The sequence below is a fragment of the Mixophyes fleayi genome, chromosome 1 (genome assembly GCF_038048845.1).
Source record: "Mixophyes fleayi isolate aMixFle1 chromosome 1, aMixFle1.hap1, whole genome shotgun sequence".
Classification (NCBI taxonomy): domain Eukaryota; kingdom Metazoa; phylum Chordata; class Amphibia; order Anura; family Limnodynastidae; genus Mixophyes; species Mixophyes fleayi.
This window is the reverse complement of record NC_134402.1, coordinates 2,239,290-2,263,205: the sequence shown is the minus strand read 5'-3', so window position 1 is coordinate 2,263,205 and position 23,916 is coordinate 2,239,290. Positions and strand designations below refer to the sequence as shown.

General features: G+C 40.3%; 1 protein-coding gene across 1 annotated transcript in view; it reads left to right on the top strand.

Moving 5' to 3' along the window:
- Nucleotides 1–18,779, top strand: part of LOC142103698 (vomeronasal type-2 receptor 26-like) — a 41,603-nt gene extending 22,824 nt beyond the window's left edge. The window contains exons 2-3 of the mRNA XM_075187828.1: nucleotides 11,510–11,633; nucleotides 17,662–18,779. Of these exons, the coding sequence (XP_075043929.1) occupies nucleotides 11,510–11,633; nucleotides 17,662–18,590 (1,053 nt within the window). The 3' untranslated portion in view covers nucleotides 18,591–18,779. The remainder of the gene's footprint in view (nucleotides 1–11,509; nucleotides 11,634–17,661) is intronic.
- The last annotated feature ends 5,137 nt before the right edge of the window (nucleotides 18,780–23,916 follow it).

Below are 23,916 nucleotides of genomic sequence, written 5' to 3'. Positions count from 1 at the left end.
ATTTTTAACCCATTCTCTATGCGTGTTGCGTTCATCTATCGCCCCCCTGGTCCACACCAAAAATTTCTTGAACACTTCTCTGCATGGCTCCCTCACTTCTTATCTACTGACATCCCCACCATCATCATGGGTGATTTCAACATCCCTATTTCTAATCCACGTCCCAATGCTGCTTCCAAACTACTCTCTCTAACCTCCTCACTTGACCTCTCCCAGTGGATTGAATCCGCTACTCATCAGGATGGCCACTGTCTTGATCTTGTTTTCTCTAGACTATGCTCAGTTTCTAATTTCCTTAACACTCCTTTCCCCCTCTCGGATCATCACCTTATTAGCTACTCGCTCACCCCCAGTTCTTTACCCTCCCTAGTGTCAAACTCTTCCAAGCCTCCTCGTACCCGCAGGAATATCAACGCTATTGATTTTCAACAGTTTTCCACCTCTCTCCAACACCTTCTTTCCCTAATTTCTACATTCTCCTCCCCTGATCGGGCAGTATCCCATTTTCATCAAACCCTAGCAACTGCCCTGGATCAAGTGGCTCCAGCGACACTACATACTTGCGTAGAATTCGTTGCCAGCCATGGCACACTACAGTAACTCTACAAAAACTTTCTCGTAAAGCAGAACGTCACTGGCGTAAATCTTGTGCCTCTAATGATTTCATCACATATACTGATATCTACCACTCCTACAGAAATGCTCTGGACACTGCTAAACAAGCATACTACCAATATCTCATCTATGCTCAGGCTTCTAACCCCAAACGCCTCTTTAACACATTTAACTCTCTTCTGAATCCTCCTGCCCCAAATCCTCCAACTAACATGAGTGCACAGGATCTTTCTTCCTATTTCAAGGACAAAATTGATAAGATCAGGCTTGAAATGGTATCTCCCTTGACAAGCAATCTGCTCAATTCCTTTGTAGCACCCTCTGACACTTTCTCTTCATTTGATCCCACAAATGAAGAGGAAGTTTCTACTCTCTTCTCATCTTCCTACTCTACCTCCTGTCCTCTTAATTCCATTCCCTCAAGAATTGGTATGTCCCTGTCTCCTGTGCTCATTCCCCTCTAACTAAAATCTGTAATCTATCTCTTTCTACTGGTATTTTTCCATCACTATTCAAGCATGCAGTGATTACTCCCATTTTAAAAAAACAGAATTCTGACCCTAACTCTCTCATAAATTACTGCCCCATCTCCTAGCTCCCATGCCCCTCCAAGCTTCTTGAGAGAATTGCCTACACACACCTCACACACTTTCTTACAGCAAACAACCTATTGGATCCTCTTCAGTCAGGCTTTCGCTCTCAATACTCCACAGAGACTGCGCTGACCAAAGTTGTCAATGATTTGATCACAGCAAAAAATAATAACCAATACTCTCTTGTAATTCTCCTGGATCTCTCTGCTGCATTTGACACTGTTGACCACTCTCTCCTCATACAAACGCTACAATCCCTAGGTCTTGAAGGCACTGTCCTATCATGGTTCTCATCCTACCTATCTAATCGCTCTTTCAGTGTTAATTTCTCTGGATCCACCTCTGCTCCGCTTCCTTTATCAGTTGGAGTTCCAAAAGGCTCAGTCCTAGGTCCTCTGCTATTCTCTATCTACACCACTTCTCTTGGAAAACTAATAAGCTCCTTTGGATTTCAGTATCATCTCTATGCAGATGATACACAAATTTATCTATCCTCTCCTGATCTTTTACCATCTGTGTTGTCTCGCGTTACTGACTGTCTTTCTGCCATTTCATCTTGGATGTCTTCTCGCCAACTCAAACTCAATCTTTCAAAAACTGAATTAATAATATTCCCACCCAAAAACAGAAGCTTCCAGCCTGACATTTTTTATTTCTGTCGATAACATGACCATAAATCCCACCCCGCAAGCTCGTTGCCTAGGTGTAATCCTTGATTCACAACTGTCGTTTATTCCCCACATCAACTCTATATCTAAATCATGTTACATACACCTAAAGAACATTTCCAGAATACGCACATATCTGACACAAGACACCGCAAAAACATTAATTCATGCACTCATCATCTCCTGCATCGACTATTGCAATTCCCTCCTTACTGGTCTTCCCAAAGTCAGACTTGAACCCCTACAATCTATTTTGCATGCAGCGGCTAGATTGATTTTCCTTACAAACCGTTATTCCTCTGCTGAGCCACTCTGTCAGTCTCTACATTGGCTGCCTGTATTTCAACGAATCCAATATAAAATTCTTCTACTAACATACAAGGCCATCAACAAAATTGCAACGACATACATTTCCTCACTTGTCTCGAAATATCTCCCTACTCGACACCTCCGTTCTGCACAAGATCTACGTCTCTCCTCCACTCTCATCACATCCTCCTATTCTCGGTTACAGGATTTTTTCCAGGCTGCACCTACTTTGTGAAATTCCCTCCCACACACAGTAAGACTCTCCTCTAGTCTTCAAACCTTCAAGCGTTCACTGAACACCCACCTCTTCAGACAAGGTTATGATATTCCTCAACCATCATCTTAATTTCCCTAGATTACCCTATTACCATCCTCTACACTGCTAACGCAAGACAACAACCTTCTGACCAACATTGCAACACACACAGCCCACTAAATACTTTTACCTTTGCAGTCTAGCTGGTCCATTGTGTAATATGATGTAGCACATGCCCTTGTGTTTCTAACTCCCATTGTCCTATAGATTGTAAGCATTCGAGCAGGGTTCTCTTACCTCTCTGTCTGTATGTATTACCCAGTATTGTCTTATTAATGTTTGTTCCCAATTGTAAAGCGCTACGGAATTTGCTGGCGCTATATAAATAAATGTTGATGATGATGATTCTCTACTCTGATATCTCTCTCTGCAAATGTGTATTCAGTATCCTGTTAGTTGTAAAAAAGTTAATGAAATTATTCATTTAGTTAAAATTTTATGGGATGTTCTCGGCCATAGGCCAGCAGGCCATCAAGCTTGCTGCTTATATCTGCATTTTTACATTTACATATTGCAAGTTGTTTTGTGGTCAATGACAGTTAATACTGCAGTGTTTTAATTGTAGTTTATATTACATTTACAGTGTTATTTAAATTTTTCATGAATATATAATATGTTCATTTGGATTGAATTTGGTGGAATGACAAATTTCTTTTCCATGTAAACCCGGCATTGAAGTTATTTTGTTTTTATATTTTACACGTTATTTATTCAATTGTATTTTTATTATTTATAAACATTGCCGTCTCTAGTCTTCCCACAGCGCTGTTTTTGTTGTATATATTGGTATGTTCTGAGGGGGAAACAATAGTCTCTTTATACAGCTGCAGTGGGAGTTGACTATGTGAAGTACATATCTGGTAAAATGTATTTATTTTTTACCTATATGCATTTTCTATTTTAGCGCAGGATATTATCTCCTCGTTTGAAAGATTTTTTATTGCACCTTTAACCCTGCCAATTTCATCAACATCTCCCTACTTCCCAACCTCCCTTTCTCCTGTGCCCATTGGAATGCCAGATCCATCTACAATAAACTGCCTGTTGTCTGCAACCTCTTCATATCCAACTTTTCTTACCTCCATGCCATTACCGAAACCTGGCTCTACTCCTCTGACACTGTCTCCCCTGCTGCTTTATCCTCTACCCTATGGGACTTTTGCTTCACCCACACCATCAGGATTTGCGATCCTCCTTGTGGCGGCATGGGCCTCCCCTTACATTCTCCTCATTAGAGGTCCACTTCATCCGTCTCTTCTACCATTTTCATCTTCGTATTGCTCTCATATACCACCCCATTGGCCCTGCCTCAAAATTCATTGATAACTTGACAGCCTGGATCACCCACTACATCTCGACAGATCTTCCCTACACTCTATCATTCTGGGCGATTTTAACATCCCCATTGATAACCTCTCTAACGCTTGTTCCATCAATCTATTTGCTCTTTCCTCATCTTTTGGCCTCTTACAATGGGCCTCCTTCCTCAACCATTGTCTTGACCACTCCTTTGACCTTGTCTTCTCCCACCTTTGCACTCCTTCTGACTTTTCCATATCTCCATTCCCTCTTTCTGACCATCATCTTCTCTCCTACACCCTTTCCTGATCTTCCACACCTCTCCCCTCAACTAAACACACTTTCACTCAGCGCAATTTTGACACCCTTAACACTGCTGTCTTTTCCTCCTCCCTTGAAACTCTTATTTGCCACTTAACCACCCTGACCTGTCCCAACTTGGGAACCTCTCAACAACCACTACCTTTCTTTTGCCCTTTAGTCTGCCTTCCCTGCTTCCTCTGTCTCCCTCTGACGTATCAACCCCCAAACTTGGCACTCTAATTTACAGATTTCCTAAAAAAATGTTCACACCCTGCTGAATACCACAGGAGGAAAATCTCGTTCTCTGGCAGATTTTCTTCACTTCAAGTTACTTCTCTCATCCTTCAGCTCTGCCCTCTCCCTAGACAAACAATCCTTCTTCAAGTCCCTATTATCTCAGATCTCCAACCCTCGTCAACTCTTCGCCACTTTCAACTCCTTACTCTTCCCTCCCCCTCTTCCCCTTCCACCCTCCATCACTGCCACTAACTTTGCAACCTCTGTCACTTCCAAAATTGCTTGCATCAGAAACATAATCTCCGCCTCCCACCTCCCTGATACCCCTCCCCCATGGCCTCTCCGCCATGTCCAGTCATCATCCTCTGTGCTCCTTCCACCCCAGACCGCGGGTGAGGAAGTCAGAGGAAGTCAGATCTACTTATTGATCTACTATCTGCCAAATCCCTATGTATCTTCTTGGATCTATCTGCAGCCTTTGACACAGTTAATCAAAATCTCCTGCTTCACACCCTTGCGCGATTGGCCTTTTCTGAAACTGTCTTTTCTTGGTTCACCTTCAATCTCTCTAACTGCTCTTTCATTGTGTCTACGTCGATCTCCTCCTCTTCACCTTCCCCATTCCCCATAGGTGTCTCCCTGTCACTTTCCTTGGCCCCCTATTCTTTTCTCTGCACATCATCTCTCAGCTCCCATGCCCCTCCAAGTTTCTGGAGAGAATTGTTTACATTCGCCTCACACACTTTCTTACAGCAAACAACCTACTGGATTCTCTTCATTCAGGCTTTTTGCTCTCAACACTCCACAGAGACTGCGCTCACCAAGGTTGTCAATGATTTGATCACAGAAAAAACTGAAGGCCATTACTCTCTTCTTATTCTCCTAGATCTCTCTGCTGCATTTGAAACTGTTGACCACTCTCTCCTCATACAGGCGCTACAATTCCTAGGTCTTGAAGGCACTGTCCTATCCTGGATCTCATCCTACCTATCTAATCACTCTTTTAGAGTTAATTTATCTGGATCCACCTCCGCTCCGCTTCCCTTATCAGTTGAAGTACCACAAGGCTCATGTCACTCACCGGACCGTGAGTGCCTCTTCCCGGACATTTAGGAACCGTGGTCGTCCTCCATCCTGAGGGTCTGCGCATGCGCAGCCCTTTCCTATACTTCAGTGTATGTCCCTTTAACTCAATTGGCAGATCAGGCAACACTCCCTATATTAAGCACCTGTGGTCAACACCACGTTGCCTGATCTTGGAGTCTCATTCCCTATGAGTCTCTGAAGGTGTTCCTGTATTCCTCGTGTTTTCAGCGCTGCTGATTCCTGTGGTTTCCAAACCACTTCTACCTCTGTGGTTTCCAAACCACTTCTACTACTGTGGTTCCCATACCACTTCTACCATCAACTGTATCATCGTGACTGGTTGCTGATTCCTATCCGCTGCCTCCGTGCACTACAGTCTTCCAAACCACTTCAACGCTATTACATATCATTGTGACTGTTTGCTGATTCCTATCCGCTGCCTCCGTGCACTACAGTCCTCTAAACCACATCACGCTATTATATTTCATTGTGACTGTTTGCTGGTTCCTACCCGCTGCCTCCGTGCACTCCAGCCTTTACTTCACATCCACTCACCTGTTCCTCATCAAGTCTGTGAGCTGATTCCTATCGCTGCCTCCGTGCACTACAGCCTCCAGCTTGCAACTCGCCTGTGTTCATCATCGTGACAAGTTAGCTGATTCCTATCCGCTGCCCCTGTGCACTGCAGTCTCTTCTCGGCTCTCCTGTGTTTCCTCGGGACTGCTGCTCTCGTTGCCATCCGCTGCTCTCCGTGATCGGCGGCTCCTGGTCTGCTCTGCTCTCCCGTGTTCCATCGCTGCTGACACCTATTGGTTGCTACTGGTTACCTCCGTGTACCGCAGAGTCCTGCTGCTGCTGACCGCGCTATCACCCATCTACTGCTGATCCGCTCTCCACGCCTTCACGTGTCCCGCTGGTCTACCCTCCTGTCAGCATTGGATTTATATCTCATCAACTACTCCTCTGCTGGATCATCTTCACTCTCCTGGGTCCTCCTTGAGTCCAGTTCCACGTGTTACTGATTCCTGTGGATTCGTGTCCCTGTTGGTCTACTTATCTGTGCGCTGCACCTACTAGACCGCTGCCTCATCTATCCTGGGACGTTTCATCCAGCTGGCCTCCTGCCGCTCAGGTATCGCTGCACTCCTATCTGACTGCCTGCTTCTGAACCACGGTATGCATACTTCTCATTGACTGTGCTGGTGTATTGCATATCTTGCTGGACTGTGTTGGTTCTCCTCTGGAGTCTGCTATCCGCTGAGTCTATTGCCATCATTGACTGTGTTAACTTGTGCTGGACTACTTCAAGAGACTTTCTATATTTGCAGACCTGTTCAGTCATTTATATATATTGTGCATGTTACTGTGGATCGTGTATAAGGTGCCTGTGTATATCCTGTGTTGCAGTCTCTCCCCGTGCACCTCCTCACATATATATTCAGTGGTACAACTTGCTAGTAGCAGACCACTGATCCCTGTTTCCAGTATCACCTGTTCCAGTATCCTCTCACATAGCAGTGGTACAACTTGCTATCGCAGACCACTGACTCCCCGGATACCTTCACTTGGATTCCATTCCTTCACTCAGACAGCGGTACCACTTGCTATCCGCAGACCGCTGACTCTCTTCACCTCCTCGTTTCTGTTGGACATTCCTCCTCACTATAGCAGTGGTACAACTTGCTATCGCAGACCACTGACTACCTTCACGTGTCCTTGTCCTACAGTTCCTCGTGTACTATTACCTCCATATTACCAGTGCTGCTAGTCATAGACTTTCCTGAGCATCTCATCATCTGCTGTTTCCTGTTCCGTGATCACCCAGCTACCAGAGTACCCTATTACCATCTACATTGCTCTGGTAAGCCTACCACCTGGTGATCCCTGGGTAAAGACTCCTAGTGCCCGTGACAGCTCAGTTCTAGTTCCTTTGCTATTCTCTATCTACACCACTTCTCACATAAAACTAATAAGCTCTTTTGGATTTCAGTATCATCTCTATGCGGATGATACACAAATCTATCTATCCTCTCCTGATCTCTCACCATCTGTGTTGTCTCGCGTTACTGACTGTCTTTGTGCCATTTCATCTTGGATGTCTTCTCGCCAACTCAAACTCAATCTTTCAAAAACTGAATTAATAAAATTCCCACCCAAAAACAGAAGCTTCCTGCTTGACATTTCTATTTCTGTTGATAACATGACCATAAATCCCACCCCGCAAGCTTGCTGCCTAGGTGTAATCCTTGACTCACAACTATCCTTTGTTCCCCAAATCAACTCTATATCTAAATCATGTTACATACATCTAAAGAACATTTCCAGAATACCCACATATCTCACACAAGACACTGCAAAAACCTTAATTCATCCACTCATCATCTCCTGTATTGACTATTGCATTTCCCTCCTTACTGGTCTTCCCCAAATCAGACTTGAACTCCTACAATCTATTTTTCATGCAGCGGCTAGATTGATTTTAATGGCAAACCGTTGTTCCTCTGCTGAGCCACTCTGTTGGCCTCTATATTGGTTGCCTGTTTTTCAGCGAATCCAATAAAAAATTCTTCTACTAACATACAAGGCCATCAACAAAATTGCACCGACATACATCTCCTCACTTGACTCAAAATATCTCCCAACTCGACACCTCCGTTCTGCACAAGACCTATGTCTCTCTTCCATTCTTATCACATCCTCCCATTCCAGGTGACAGGACTTTTTTCAGGCTGCACCCACTTTGTGGAATTTTCTCCCTCGCGCAGTAAGACTTTCCTCTAGTCTTCAAACCTTCAAGCTTATGATTTTCTTCAACCAGCATCTTAATCTCCCTAGGTTACCCTATTACCACCCTCTAAACAGCTAACATAAGACAACAACCCTCTAACCAACATTGCTGTGTGACTGATCACACAGCCCACTTAATACTTTTTACCAATGCATTCTAGATGGTCCAATGTGCAATATGATGTAGCACGTGCCCTTGTGTTTCAAACTCCCATTGTCCCATAGATTGTAAGTTTGCGAACAGTGCCCTCTTACCTCTCTGTCTGTATGTCTTAGCCAGTATTGTTTTATTAATGTTTGTTCCCAATTGTAAAGCGCTACGGAATTTGCTGGCGCTATAAAAATAAATGTTGTTAATGATAATGATGATTAGTTTCTTTGACCTCCAGTACCACCTCTACACTGATGACACCCAAATCTACCTCTAATTTCCCTGACCTCTCCCCTTCTCTCTTCACTAATGTGTCCTGTTGCCTCTCTACCATCTCCTCCTGGATATCCCAACATTTCCTAAAACCTAACATTGCCAGATCTGAACTTAAAGTCTCCCCTCCCTCTAGAGTCTCCTTCCCTCCCACACTCTCCATAACTATTGGCAATACCAACATCTCCTTTATCACCCAAGTTTCATGCCTGGGTATTATCCTTGACTCCACCCTCACCTTCTTCCCCAACATTTAATCCCTCACCCAAGCCTGCCTTTTTCATCTCCGCAATATAGCTCACATATGACTCTTCCTATTCATTGATGCCACCAAAACTTTCATCCATTCTCTGATCATATTGTGCCTTGCATCCTCCTTAATGAACTCCCCCATGCCAGTCTCACTCCTCTTCAGTCCATAATCAATGCTGCAGCAAGACTAATTTTCCTCTCTCTCTGGTCTACATCCGCCTCCCCTCTCTCTGTCAATCACTCCACTGGCATCCCCTCTGCTATAGAACCCTCTTCAAACTTCACTCCCTGACGTACAAAGCCTTCTTTATCTCCACAGCTTCTTATGTCTCCAACTTTAACGCCATTCACACTCCCTCTTGTCCCCTATGGTCAGCCAATGACCTCTGCCTCACCTCCCATCTGGTTACCATGTCTCACTCCCGGCTTTAAGATTTCTTCCAAGCTGCCCCCCTTCTCTGAAACAATCTCCCTTGTTCTCTAGGCTTTCCCCTAGCCTGCAAATCTTCAAACAATCCCTCAAAACCCACCTATTCAGAAAAATCTACCTTTCCACTGTCTAACCTCCTCAGTCCCCTCCTCAACCTGCCTCTTCATGATCCTTCTTCACTAATCGTAGTACACCACATACTACCCGCTCTGGTTCATCTCTCCCTTCAGACTTCTAGTCCTCTCACTCTGAATCCCCTCTTTGTGTTTCCTGTTTGTTGCCCCTTCCCTTTAGATTGTAAGCTCCTGTGAGCAATGCTCTCTTATCCCCATGTCCTCCTTCTTCTGTTACCTCTGCTTTCGGCACCCCAACCTCATTTTTGCACCTCGACACTGAGCTCCTGTTCTTGGTCTCCTCCTCTCTCCTGCCTTTGGATCCCTATCATGTGTCTGATCCTGTTAGTTGCCCCCACACTCCTGGGCACAGGGTCAGCTTGTTTTAGTGCACCCCCTCCTCCACCTTCCCTTTTTCTAGTCTCTAAGGTGTTCTGGTCTTTACTAATAACTCTGCCTAGTGTACCAGTCCTCAGCTGAATTTAATTTCATTGAATTGCACTTTGTTTGTATACCCTGTATGCTCTGTTATGTTTCATCCCATTCATTCTCTGTACGGCACTGCTGACCTTGTGTCACCATATAAATAAATGATAATAGTAATACTACAAGCATCCAGCATGGAGTATTTAGGATGTTATGTTAAAGTAACACAATGAGAAATGGAAACATACACATCGTATGATGTAGTGAGATCACAGCTCCATCTACTGAGTTGCTGGAAAAACTGAGAAAACAACTATCTCTTATTCTCCCTAAATCTCACATTTTGTATTAAATATATTTACTTTCAGTATCAATTGTTTGTAAACTGTTTAGAAACCTACTAAAAATAATTTCCATATATTTATTTTATACAGATGAGCAATGAGAGATGGAACCATGCAGAACTACAGTAGCCGTGGGTTATGGTGGGGACAGGAAATGTAATTATGTGCCCATATAAGATTCATTTGGTTTGTTATTATAGAGGTTGCAAATGTAATTGTCCTGTTAATTGAATTAACAAATTTAATATTCTGCTAAATTATACCCACATACCGGTTTTTATGTATTTCATTTACATCAATTATGTCCAGTGTACAGAATCTGTCGCTCCATATGAATAGATGATGATGATCATGATGATGATGATGGCGATGAGGAAGATGATAATGATGATGATGATAATGATGATGATGATGATGATGGCGATGAGGAAGATGATGAGGATGATGATGATGATGGTGATGATGATGATGATGATGGCGATGATAATGATGAAGATGATAATGATGATGGTGATGATGATGATGATCATGATGATGAGGATGATGATGGTGATGATGAAGATGATAATGATGATGATGATGATGATGATGATATAAGGGGCCAAAATGTGTGGAGTGTTTAGAGATATTGAAAATACCTAATTCACCAGCAGAGCAAAGTTTGTGGTGTGAATATTATTCTTGGTTAACAGTGTGGTGATTGGTTAGTGTTTGTGGGGAACCATCCTAGACACACCCCCAGACACCCTACTGTTTCAGATCCTTCAAAAACTGATGACATAGGACACAATTACAATCTAACATTTAATTCACTATAATGATCTACCTGTAAATGGAATGATACAGAACACACTACTAACTATAGGAAAAGTTTAAATAAAAAATATAATTAAAACATTTAACAATATTTCATTTTTTGAATGGCTTTTTTTCATGTGTTATAACTTTACAAACATGCTTACACTAAAGAATAATTTCAGAATATCAGGAGATATACCTCATCCCATGAGATTACCTACCTGGGGACCAACATTAATGAAGTGTGGCCATTGTCTTGCACGCACTTGGTAGCATTCTACTCCCACTGGCTGACAGAACTGAAGGGAGTGCCGCATTTTATTGAGCACTTTGCTTGTTCCATTAGATCAGTCTTTTTTCAGCTAAACCTTGTGAACATACAACCACAGGTATATTTCGGATGAGGTACAAATTCAGATTTTTCCACCAAAACAGAATTTTCATTTTTGTGTGGGATTATCCTTTATCCTTATCTTTTACAGACAACAAATATAAATTCTTTTTTCTAGATTCCACAAGCCAATTGTAAAGAAAAGTGTCTTCCTGGGTACAGAACATCTACCAGTAAAGGATTCCTTGCCTGCTGCTCTGCCTGTGCCCCATGTTCTGATGGACACGTGTCTAATATAACAGGTAGGGATGTGTTATACAGGGGCTAAACCATCATAGGAGAGATACAGAGACTAGATAATGATAATTGTACTCAGAATACAAATCATATAACATCAGTGTATTACTTATTAGTATACTAACATAAAATATGACTCATTTAACCCCTGAAATTACACACATTAGGGTTGCTAGTTACACAATTTATGGTTAACTAATCCAACTAACCTACCAATCATGTATATGGAGGGTCAGGAAAATAACGGAGCATCTGGGGTAAACTCACACTGACACTGGGAGAACATAGAAACTACACACAGGTGTTATAGAGGAACAGCAGTAAAAGGCTTTTAAGCAGCTGACAGCCAGGAGCCTAGGGTGACTGTGGTCAGATCTGAGAAAGTGAAGATGGTAAATATTAATATTATAAACCAACTTGAACAAAAGGGAGATTATGTTCTCAGTAAAAAAAAAATGCAATTAAACAAATATCTTTATGTGTTTTTTAAATTTTACCCCAAAGGAGTTTTGGGGTTTTGTACTCTGACAGTGCTGTACATGAATATATTGTGGATTGTGCAATTGTCAGGTTTGCACACGAAGAAATGAGAGAGATCCTGCTGTCTCAACTGGGATTGGCTAGACGTCTCTAGAGCGCGACGTCTAACAGGATGGGAGGTATTCACCAGGGATTCCCGCAAGGGAATTTGGGCTTCAGCGGCTTCCACCCTGCAGGTCGCGGCCCTCCAGGGAAGTTCCCAGTGAGACAGATCTAGGCAGCATACTGAGAGATACAGTTCAGATATCAAATGGTGATAATAGCAAGTGCCAATTAAGAGTGGAACATAAATACAAAGTTCAATGTAGCGCAGAGTATACTACAGATGATGGACCACGGCTGTTATACAGGAGAGTAGGAACAGTCAGCGGAGTTCAGCAGTGCAGACAGAATACATAGTGAGTGTTGATCACAGCAAGTACCACTAAGGAGTGGAACATAAATGTAAAGTCCAATGGACTGCTGAGTATACTGCAGATGATGAGCCACAACTATCACCACATGGCTGTGGATGGGATTAGCAGAGGACTGCGATGTAGGCAGAGTAAATAGTGAGAGATGATCACAGCAACAACCAGTAATGAGTGGGTCAGATGAGCAGAGATCAACAGTATCCAGATGTGCAGCAGATGAAGGGCCACAGCTTACCACAGGGATGTGGAACGAGTCAGCAGCAGTCAGCGGTGCAGGCAGAGCAGGTAACGACATAGATAATAACAGGAAGAAGCAGCTGAACCCGGCCAGGTGTAGAGTTGAAGAACCAGCAATGATTAGGTGAAAGGAGGAGCCTTATAAAGGAGGACTGACCAATGGCAGAACTGACTAAAAACACAGGTGAAGCAATCACAGGTACAAACCGTGGCTGACAGCCTGTACCAAGAAGAGGTTTAAAGTGAGAGTCAGTGTATTGAGGCTCTGGTGGAGATATCCGGGGACCAGAATGTGACAGCAATGCAGTTTAGTGCTTGATAAATTGAGTGTGCAAAATGGATCCTGTGTGAGCCATGTGAGACATGTGTGTTGTGCTTTACTCAGAGCCAAGGCCATGCGGTCTGGTCGCCATTTTGTAATGTTGTTTTTGTCTATCTACCATGTGGTCTATCCTGTATTGTGGATGCTCTTCTCTCGTGCACTCTCACGTGCACACTTTTCTTTTGTGCAGACACTGTCTTACAATTACCATACACACACACACACACACACACACACACACTGAAATCTGAGACAGTCACACACAGATAGGAACGGCACATTTCTACATAGATAAAACAGCTGATGTAGGCAATGCAGTGCATTTTATATAAAATATATTATGTTATCTACACTGTGTTATTATATGTGTAAAGACTGTTACTGAATATACCTATTGCTAATAAGAATACATATTATCTTAAATGAGACTTTGTGGAAAATATTTATTGATATAATTATAATTATTCCCTGTATTATACTGTCAGAATCAGAGTAAATAGAGCAGACATTGAAACAGATTTATCTTTCTAAGAACTGAGTTTAAACTAGAACCTATCCTTTGTGAGTGATAATGAAGGTAGTTATCAAATGGTCATTACAATATTAGCATTACTAGTATATTTGCCTCCTCATTGGCCCCTACTGCTATCAGAGAACAATAGCAGACTCTCTCAGGGTAATAGCATGGTAAATAGCAACCCTTTAACAGTAAATAAATTGTGTACTAAGGTAAAAGGTACATTGGTTCCATAATGAAATAATATTTCTAAATAAAATCTGAAATACATTGGTCTGTTTTGACTGGGTAATAACTACAAAATATTTTCAAGCAAAATGAAGTGTGTGATGAAAGTAGCAGGGATTAAAAATATATTAACTTGTCCACTGTCTGTGTGGGTGATAATGGCTTCCTATCCTCACACAGTAAATGGCAACACAGCCATCATTTCATCATCATCATATGGGATGCAGTCATAATATCGACATAAAGCATTACATTTAACCAACCCTAGTGCTGCCAGCGTGGGCTGGTGACACTATAGCAGAGAAACCCTCAGTGGGGTCCTCCTGCCATAATGACTCACCAGCCCCAGGCGGGTCAGCACAGGGCTGGATACCCTAGAGAGATGGTGTCTACCAGAAAACCATTGTGGACCCGCTCACTAGGTGTTCCCAGCCCCATGCTGATAGCACTAGGGCTCTTAATATAACCCGGGGAGGCGGGTGTGGGTAAATAATAAATGTATCATTTGCAAAAAAAAAAACATTTTGTCCCTGATGCACTACAGGTCCCAGCATGCCATTTAGTGTCTGGGCATGGTGGCACTTGGAGAACTACATCTATAATACATCCATCCTGATAGACAATGCTAAACTAGCTCTTAAGCTAGCAGCACTGTAATTTATAACATCAGGGATTTCCCAGGGCTTGAATTCAGTACTTGTTCCACTGTCAAACGGCAATATAAATGCATATCGTACTCAAACATATGCCTGCGTGAATTGGCTAGCGGGGTAAAGAAAAATGCAGGTTTTTCGCTACGTAAGTTACGTGTGTTCATCAAGCAAAGTATTGTCAGGTCTGCTCCTTGTTGAATTCGGACGTACATATACCCAATTTACACACATTGCTCACAGTGGCTTCATTAAGGAAAGGAATGCAAAAAAGGAGTAAGTTTTCTCCAGGACAAACCATGTTACAATGCAAGGGGTGCAAATTAGTTTATTATTTTGCACATAAGGAAAATACTAGTTGGTTTTTGCATGTAGCACTGAAATGCTTGATTGCTTTATTTTTACATACAAATTTAAAGTTGATCTAGGACATCCCCTTTTCTAACTATACATCTGTCCCCATATTTTAAATGTACCTCCTACAATGCAAACACGGTTTTGCCAAGGTTCAAAATTACTTTTTTTTTTGCTTAACTTTCCTTAATGTATCAGGCCCAGTGTGCGTCTCTTGAGGAATCAGGCCCAGTTTGTTATCATTCACTTAAATATGACCCCTCTATGTCAGGGTACATAAATTGATATCATTGGTCCCAATGTCCAGTGTCACAAGAGCATCTCAATGGAAATGGCAATAGTCATCAGGCGCCTTTTCTTATACGTTCACAAGTTCCACCAAATGGTTCATATGTAATCGGGAGACAAGAAGAACCTCTTGAGAAAAGATGAGATCCTCTCCAAATTTCTCCCGATTCATCCTGTTATAAAGATATAATAGCACCCAATCTAAAACAAAGGATGGTGAAAAGTCACCTACCTAAGGAAGAGAACAACACATCAAATTGGCTGATGAATGTGAAACAAAGTAATGGATTTTTTTATTGCCTTAATTGTACACATGTCTCTTATTATATTTTTTAATCTAAATTTGACTGCTTTGTCTTTGACAATCTTTTTTATATTTTTTGAGTGTTGATCTTTTTCCTCTCGCTTGTACTTAATATTTTCAGTTTTTCCCATTTATTTTCGTTATCTTTGTATAAATGTATTATTTGTTTAATACTATTTTGAAGTTTGAGTGAGTATATGTTGTGTTTGGTTTACAATGTATTTTCACACTGATGTTGCAGTGTGTGTCATTTACTCAGAGGGGATTTCAGACTAACCGCTATGACGACGTTTGGCTCCACTACACTCATGCATGGATTGGCTGATTCATATTTTGGCCCAAGCCACCTAATTAGCATGCCTTTAGCAATGTTTCTCCTTCTACTTGTGTTCCCCTGTTGAAAATACGTAAGGGTTGAAATGATGTTTGGGTTCAATATCTGTTTTATTTTTGATGTCTTAATAAATTCACAAATTTTATGAATCTCTGGTGCTGGTCTGTTCTCTACAAGGAACCCTGGTGAGTCTATTTTTGGTACATTTGGACTATGCACAGCAATATTTATTTACTTTATATTTCACATATGTATTGGACGTATCTTGCGTTCTTAGAGCAGAGTGCACCTAGACCCATATTCAACAACAGAGGTATCTTCAGATCTACTCTTAGTTGAATACGAAGGCGAATGCGCCAGATTTAATTGTGTTTTAAAATAAAAAACATTCATGTTTATTTTGAGTGCCTAAATGAATCACGCCCTGTGTCCCCTGTGAATAAATGTAATTAAAAGTGCATGCACTCTCCCTATTTTGGGGTTTTTCAGCAAGTAATCAATTAACTATATCTGAATCTTCAATTTAAATAATAATTAAAGCTTTTTTATTGGAATATAGAAAACTAGGATGGTGTAAAAAGTCAGAGGTACACTCACAGTCTGGGTGAATGAAATTAGCATCTTTATCCACAACGTGGATAAGACCTTAACAGAATCTGCTCCTAGTGGTTTCCTCCTAAGGCGTTGTAGAATCCTTGCATCATCTGTGCACTTGTTCAGAAAGTGGTAACTCTAGGTATCGCATCTGATTTAAACTACTGATCTAATTGTCATTGGTTAACACAAATAGGGTCAAAGACTTAGATCCTAATCTAAACATATGATAATTTATTTATAGAATAAAATAATATTTATGATAAATCAATGCGTATTGCTCAAACTAAAAATAAAAACAGTTATTAAAGATATTGTGGTCCTCTCTTTTATTCTCAGAATGGATATTTCAATTGTCATCAGTTAGAAAAGAGAAACAGAAAGACAGATTAATAGAAAGAGTTATAGCATCAATTGAAGCAAATCACTACAAAATGTATGTGTTAATAAATGACCATAAATAAGTATAAAAATATTAAAACTATTATTAAAAAAAATATTAAAACAAAATGTCACTTAATAAATTTCAGTTGGATAAGAGTAATATCTAGTACAATCTACAACAATAAAATGATCCTTAATTAGGCAAGGTTTCGTATCTTGAGCCAGAAAGGATGGTATTACAAATCATAAATTAAAAGAAAACATTTAAAAAAATTATAAATTATAAATATATATGTCATACAAGATTTAAAACATTCCAGTTAATAACAATAAAAAATAAAAATAGTAGAACAACATTTTTATTTTTAATATTTTTATGTTGAAAATGCTAGGTCCAGTCATCTAAATGAATTAGTAACTGATTAATTGCATTATTTATAATTGTAAAATATAGTGAATAATTTATATGACTATTGAAGTTTAAATAAAACATTACTGTTGTTTCTTATACAAAAATCAGCTAAAATATTTTTTAACAATTTCAAGCAAAATGAGAAGACTAAATATGTTTATTTTACCCAATAGAAAGCCTGGAAAAAAATACATTTTAAGGTACACTATTTAAATGTCCACACATCATGAAAATTATTTTGAGAAGGATTTCTGACCTAATCAGAAAACACACAGCTAATAATAAAAATAAATAACTAAATAAAATATTACTTTTACAAATAATGAACAAAGAATTATGGTTAGGTTTCTCTTTCTTTAACTAATATATTTTATTCAACAGTTTTGACATTTGTGTTATTGTAAGAAAGAAAAAAAAATAACTGATTCTTTCATATATTTTCTAATTTTTCAATAGATAGTAAAATCTGCCACAAATGTCCTGATGAAGAGTGGCCTGATGAAGGAAGAGTGAAATGTATTCCTAAAAGCTACGAGTTTCTGTCGTATGAAGAGGATATTATAGCTTCATGCTTCTCTGTAGCAACAATATTATGTTGTTTTATCACATGTTTTATAATAAGAAAATTTAAAGTGTTTTGGGACACTCCAATTGTGAAAGCCAATAACCGACCTCTGAGCTTCATTCTCCTGGTCTCCATCTTGCTGAGCTTCCTCTGTGTGTTCTTGTTCCTCGGCCGGCCGGTGGATATAACCTGCATTATGAGACACACTCTATTTGGGGTTTTCTTCTCCACTGCTGTCTCTTCTGTACTGGCCAAGACTGTAACCGTCTGCATAGCTTTCAAAGCCACCAAACCTGGCAGTTCCTGGAGGAAGTGGACAGGAGTCAAAATATCCAATTCTATAGTCTTGACTTGTTCTTGTGTTCAAGTTTTGATTTGTGTTCTGTGGCTGTCACTGTCTCCACCTTATCAAGATTATGACATGTTCACTTATATTGGGAAGATCATCATTCAGTGTAATGAAGGGTCAGTTATTTGGTTCTACTCTGTTTTGGGTTATTTATGGATTCTAGCGGCATTGAGTTTTTTTCTGGCTTTCATGGTGAGGACATTACCAGACAGCTTTAATGAGGCCAAGTACATCACCTTCAGCATGCTGGTGTTCTGCAGTGTCTGGATTGCAACGATCCCGGCCTATCTGAGCACTAAAGGGAAATACATGGTGGCTGTGGAGATTTTCGCCATATTGACCTCAAGCGCTGGAATTCTTGGCTGTATATTTTTCCCAAAACTCTACATTCTGCTTCTAAAACCTGAGCTGAACTCCAGAAAGCACATGTTACAGAGAACCAATGTGTTATGCAGTACTTACAGCTGTTAGATTGTACATTGTTACCAAACCAATGTCACAATGAGACTATAAAATAACATTATATATGTTTTATAGAGAATCGCTATGTTCTGTATTTGTTAAATTGAAATTAGATTTGCTCTAAATTAAACTGTAAATAATGTTATAGAAAGGAAAATACTGTCAATGAAAGTTAAGAGGTAAAAAAATATTCAATCAGTTGGGTATAAATTGGATAAATCTTATTTAATAAAAATGTAGTAGACATGAGAATCATTTCTTTACAACTGAGAAGATGTTAATAGATCAAAAGAGCTCAGGAAATTAGAGATACAATATAGGGGCTCATTTAGAGTTGGACATTTGCTATCTTGTAGCTTAAGATACATTTTCTGTCCTGCACATGTGCAGAAAACATGCGTACACATGCGTCATATGTAGATTGTCGCACATTGCTGACTTCTGACCCCTTACACATGGAAAGGTGGATCAGTAAGGGTGAGATCAACATAATTAGACATAGATGGAACCCCAGATAGGCCCCTTAGGTGTATCCCTTTCAGGTATTGGAGGTGCAGCAATATGCAATGATGATGATGCCCATTAGAAGCAGCACTATCTAGCTGCTTTTATTTGGCTGATTGTGTTATACGCCCTTGATAAAGTAATAATGGCGCTGCATACCATACTTCATCTGTAATGTTACACAAGAACCTCCTGTTTGTGCAGTAAGATACTTTAAGACCAATCTATGTTGTATTAGTTCTGTTTTGAAAACTCTTTTGCACCATAACGGAAAGTTTCATCATACACATTAGTTATTTATTAATGTAGCTAAACTTTGGATATTAAACCCTATTTATATTTCTACGTACAATACCTGACAATTCTAATGCAATCAATACTTTTACACCAGTTGATTCACTAATACATCGTGATACTGGTTGTTTTCTACTCTTTTCATTATTTCTTTACTTTCTTGTTACTGAATTATCTATTAAATACTTTTGTTGTACATTTCCTTTAAATCATTTTGTGTAAATATATTAACAGCTGGAATCACCTCACCTAAATAACGTATTCTCCCTGAATTCATCATGAAGGGGGCTCGATACAGCTGAAACCTCAGAACCGTGGAGTCAATAAATAAACTCAAATAGTGTCATACTGTATATTTTCGGAATTTAATAATAAAAAGTAAGTATCAAACTTACATTAAACTTTATGTAAAATTCATATTATGGTATCTTATTGGTACTCATCTGGGATGCACTCAGGCTCGCTGGACAAATTTCAGTCAGTTCTTAGTGAGTCTCCACGGCAATCCCACCACGTTAATACGTTTGATACTTACTTTTTATTATTAAATTCTGAAAATATACAGTATCACACTATTTGAGTTTATTTATTGCCTCCACGGTTCTGAGGTTCCAGCTTTATCGAGCCCCCTTCATGATGAGTGACAATATTGGCAGCAATTAGCAGTGCTGGAGATATCACCTATATATATATATATATATAAACCCCAAAGGTTTTATATCTGGTACGCAGACATAATATTATTGGTGATTCTTTGTGGGCTTTGATACAGTGTGTTCACATCTAATCACCTTTCTGGCACCGTCTGTTTTGGGACTGGCTGCCGAATTATCTGCCCAGTGACTTTATACACAGAAGTGGGTTACCCCCTGGATTGGGATATCTGTTGTGTGTATATTCTTATATATATATATATATATATATATATCGATATACATGTCCTAGGGTACTAATGATATGTTTGTACCCGATGTATTGTACTGCTTTTATTTATTTTATTTTTCATATGTGAATGTTGGTCATTTATCTACCAACCAGATTGACAAATGAGGCTGAATAGGACGAATGCACTTAAAGGGCGACAGGGTTTGTAGTAAGCTGTACAAATACCTGAAGGTGTTAACATGGGTTGGCCCGACCAATGTGTAATCCAGTGGGAGGGACCTTGATTGATATAGGAGGCTGCACTTCCTGTTCTGGTTCATTCCACAGCACAAGATCCCACCCGCCCACTCCTTTGTGTAGTATTTTCGGTTATGTTGCGGTAGGAAGGCACTGCGTTCAGCGGCTGATTTGTGGGCGCACTGGTAGTTGTCGTAGGTCACTGCCCCCCGTTGAAGCACCAGTAACTCCCTTTTTGGCCCTTCGGTGAGGAGGGTCCCTGTCCGGCTCGGTGAGGGAGGGCAGCGTGAGTTTTAAAGGGGGCAGTCACTCTGACGCCAACTCAGCGCAAAAGTTATGTTGGGATTTGTTCCCCGTGGTGGTGGACGTACGGCGGTTTGCGCCAGTCCACACGTGATAGTGTTTGTCAGCTTGAGAGTTGTTTCGCAGGGCCCTTTCTCCGCCACCATAGGTCTAGTTAAAATTAAAATCATAATAAAATTTCTGGCAATTTTTAATAACTTATACAAGTCTCCGTGTGTTTATTTGCATGCAAAGGTTTAGAATTATAAGGTTGATGTAAAGTTTACGGAACATACACGGTGAGCCCTTTAATACTGACATATAATGTATGCATATACTTTTTAGCACCATTCAAATATATGTGTGCCAAACCTAGAAGCACATAGGACGCTAGTGCTGTAGCTTCCGGTATTTACCATGTGGGCGCATGCACAAAATGGCAGATTACCGCTGAATTGCGCATGTGCAAGATGACGCGGCGCAGTACATTAAAAGCCGCGATTGAGCAGGTTGCTTTACTCTATTCATCTTCTGATGAAGTCTAGGTTTTTTGGATAGACGAAACACATTGAGACATTGGGGACACGGTGATCATTTGAGAATTTGCATATATATGTGGGTCTGATATCCGGATACCAGACCTAGGATTCATTACATTGAAGGATCAGATAAGCTATATTTCTTTTTACTCCATATGAGTGTATTACATGTTGTGTGATAAATAAATTGGTGGAGACCCTGTGCAGTACATGGGAACAGGGCCGCCGAGAGGGGGGGGGGGTGGCTACATTTTACCCGGGCCCGGCCATGCCAGGGGGCCCGGGCCGGGCCCTCACTACTATTTATTTATTTTTTTAACATTTTTTTCATGTGATCTTTATTTTTTTCTAGTTTAATTTTTTTCCGCGCGGAGGAGGGGGGAAGGGCGGGGGTCCGTTTCGTTCGTTGGTGGGGGGAGCTTGAAAAATAAAAATAAAATACATACTCACGTGATGCAGCGCCGCGTCCCTCCTCTCCTCTCTTCTCCATTCACACTGACCGCAATTTTTTTAGCTTACTCGACTATGAGGGGGGCCCCGTGAATTTGTTGTACCGGGGCCCTGAATTCCTCTTGGCAGCCCTGCATGGGAATATACAGATAAGCCTATTGTATTATTCTCACAGTACGCAGCTACACACTGGAGTGGGAGTGGTGTGCCCATTGTTGCTTATAAAGTGAATGCACTATCTATGGCTCTGTTTATCGGTTTACTTTTGGGTATTTACTGCGAAAGCTACTTCTGATGCTCTGAATATTCGGGGGAGAGGTTTCTTGGGCATGCTTGAATATATTAAGCTCTGGTACGCATATATTAAGTACTAGGTTTCTCAATTTTTTTTTAAATTCTCACATTATAATCAGCCAGGTGTTGAAAAAATGGTTCTGTAGGGAGAAGATATAAATCATAAAATGCAATGTAAAGTGAAATTTGTTTTTGTTCAATTTTTTGTTTTCATTATTTAAGAATTATCATTTTTAATAATAAAGTATCGCTGGGTTAAGCAACACTAAAATAGCCTCTTTTTTATATATTGTTAAATATATATTGTACGTAAAACCACCCTTTAAGGATAGGCCGCTACTTATGGGCCAGTGCTGTGTGCTTGCCCCCCGGGCTAAAGTCTGCCAGCCAGTCATGCTGTATGATATATCATTCTCAGTATCTCGTGCTATAATGGAGCCTGTCATTTGTAGCACTGAAATATTATTTTTGTTCAGTGTGGACATCAATTTGTAAATGGATTTAAATGTTTTTTTGTTTTGTTTTACTGGTCCATAGTGCCTGAGATCTCTCTATTGTGGCTGTGAAAGTATACAAGGTATCGAACATGACATTTATTCTGAACAGGTGAGTTAGACGCCCAAAAACTAATGTACTAAACATAATTATTTGTGGGTTTGTGTTTGATCTCAGCATTGTAAAGTAATTTTGAAAATTCTCCACTTAGTATACAGTACCAATTTCCAGCAATACTTTTCCCTGGGTATAAGTCCAGTGTTGGTCTCTTCTAAAAACCCATCAAATACATCACAATCACCTCTTGAAAAGAAGTAGGAGCTACTGTCTTTTGATCCTTATGATGTCTGTTAGCAGCTGTAGCCAGGCTAGTTGTGGTCTTCAGCTTTAGAAATTACTTTCCCATAATGCTAAATGTGCTTACAGTACTCATAGGGATGTTTACTGACCCATGTATTTTGGTAATGACAATGTAGACTGGAGAGTGACAAGAACACCACTACCCCTTCTGTTTCTGTGTGAGCAATGGTACAGAGCAATGTCACTAAAGACTGGAGAGTGACAAGAACGCTGCTACCCCTCCTGTGTCTGTCTGAGCAATGGTACTGAGCAATGTCACTAAAGACTGGAGAGTGACAAGAACGCTGCTACCCCTCCTGTGTCTGTCTGAGCAATGGTACTGAGCAATGTCACTAAAGACTGGAGAGTGACAAGAACGCTGCTACCCCTCCTGTGTCTGTCTGAGCAATGGCACCGGATCTCTGGTGGAGGGAAGTACTTATGGAATCCAAAACCTAGGAGATCCGACAATGCAACAATGATGTTTTGCTTCGATTTCAATTCCAAGGAAACAGGAATGTACCAAGTCACCTCGGCGCAGTACCTGAATTTGACATGTTCGGGGGGTCTCGGTTATTAGAACACCGAGCCTAAGCATCCCTAGTAACTATATTTGCTATAGTTTTCTTTAAAAAAAGAAGGTGCAGCACTTTTAGAAAAATATATATATATTTAAAAAAATAAATATTAGGTAAGAATTATCAACATGAAAAACAAAAAATAAGCACACTACTGCAGAAGTTCAAAGGGGATATTGCTGTCACTTTATACAAAAAAAACTAAATTTATACACCAACAGTGTTGTAAGATAGCTAATACTGATAGAAATATTATAATAAAAGATTATAATACTTTAAAGATTATACAAAAATTTCATCCAAACAAAATTTGTGCTCAAAAAAGGAATTGGTCACTTCTCTGGATAAAATTAAACAAACATTTATTATAAAACGTTAAAATATTAGCCAAATAACATGTACACAAGCGCAATTGTAATATCCAATAATGAGGTTTAT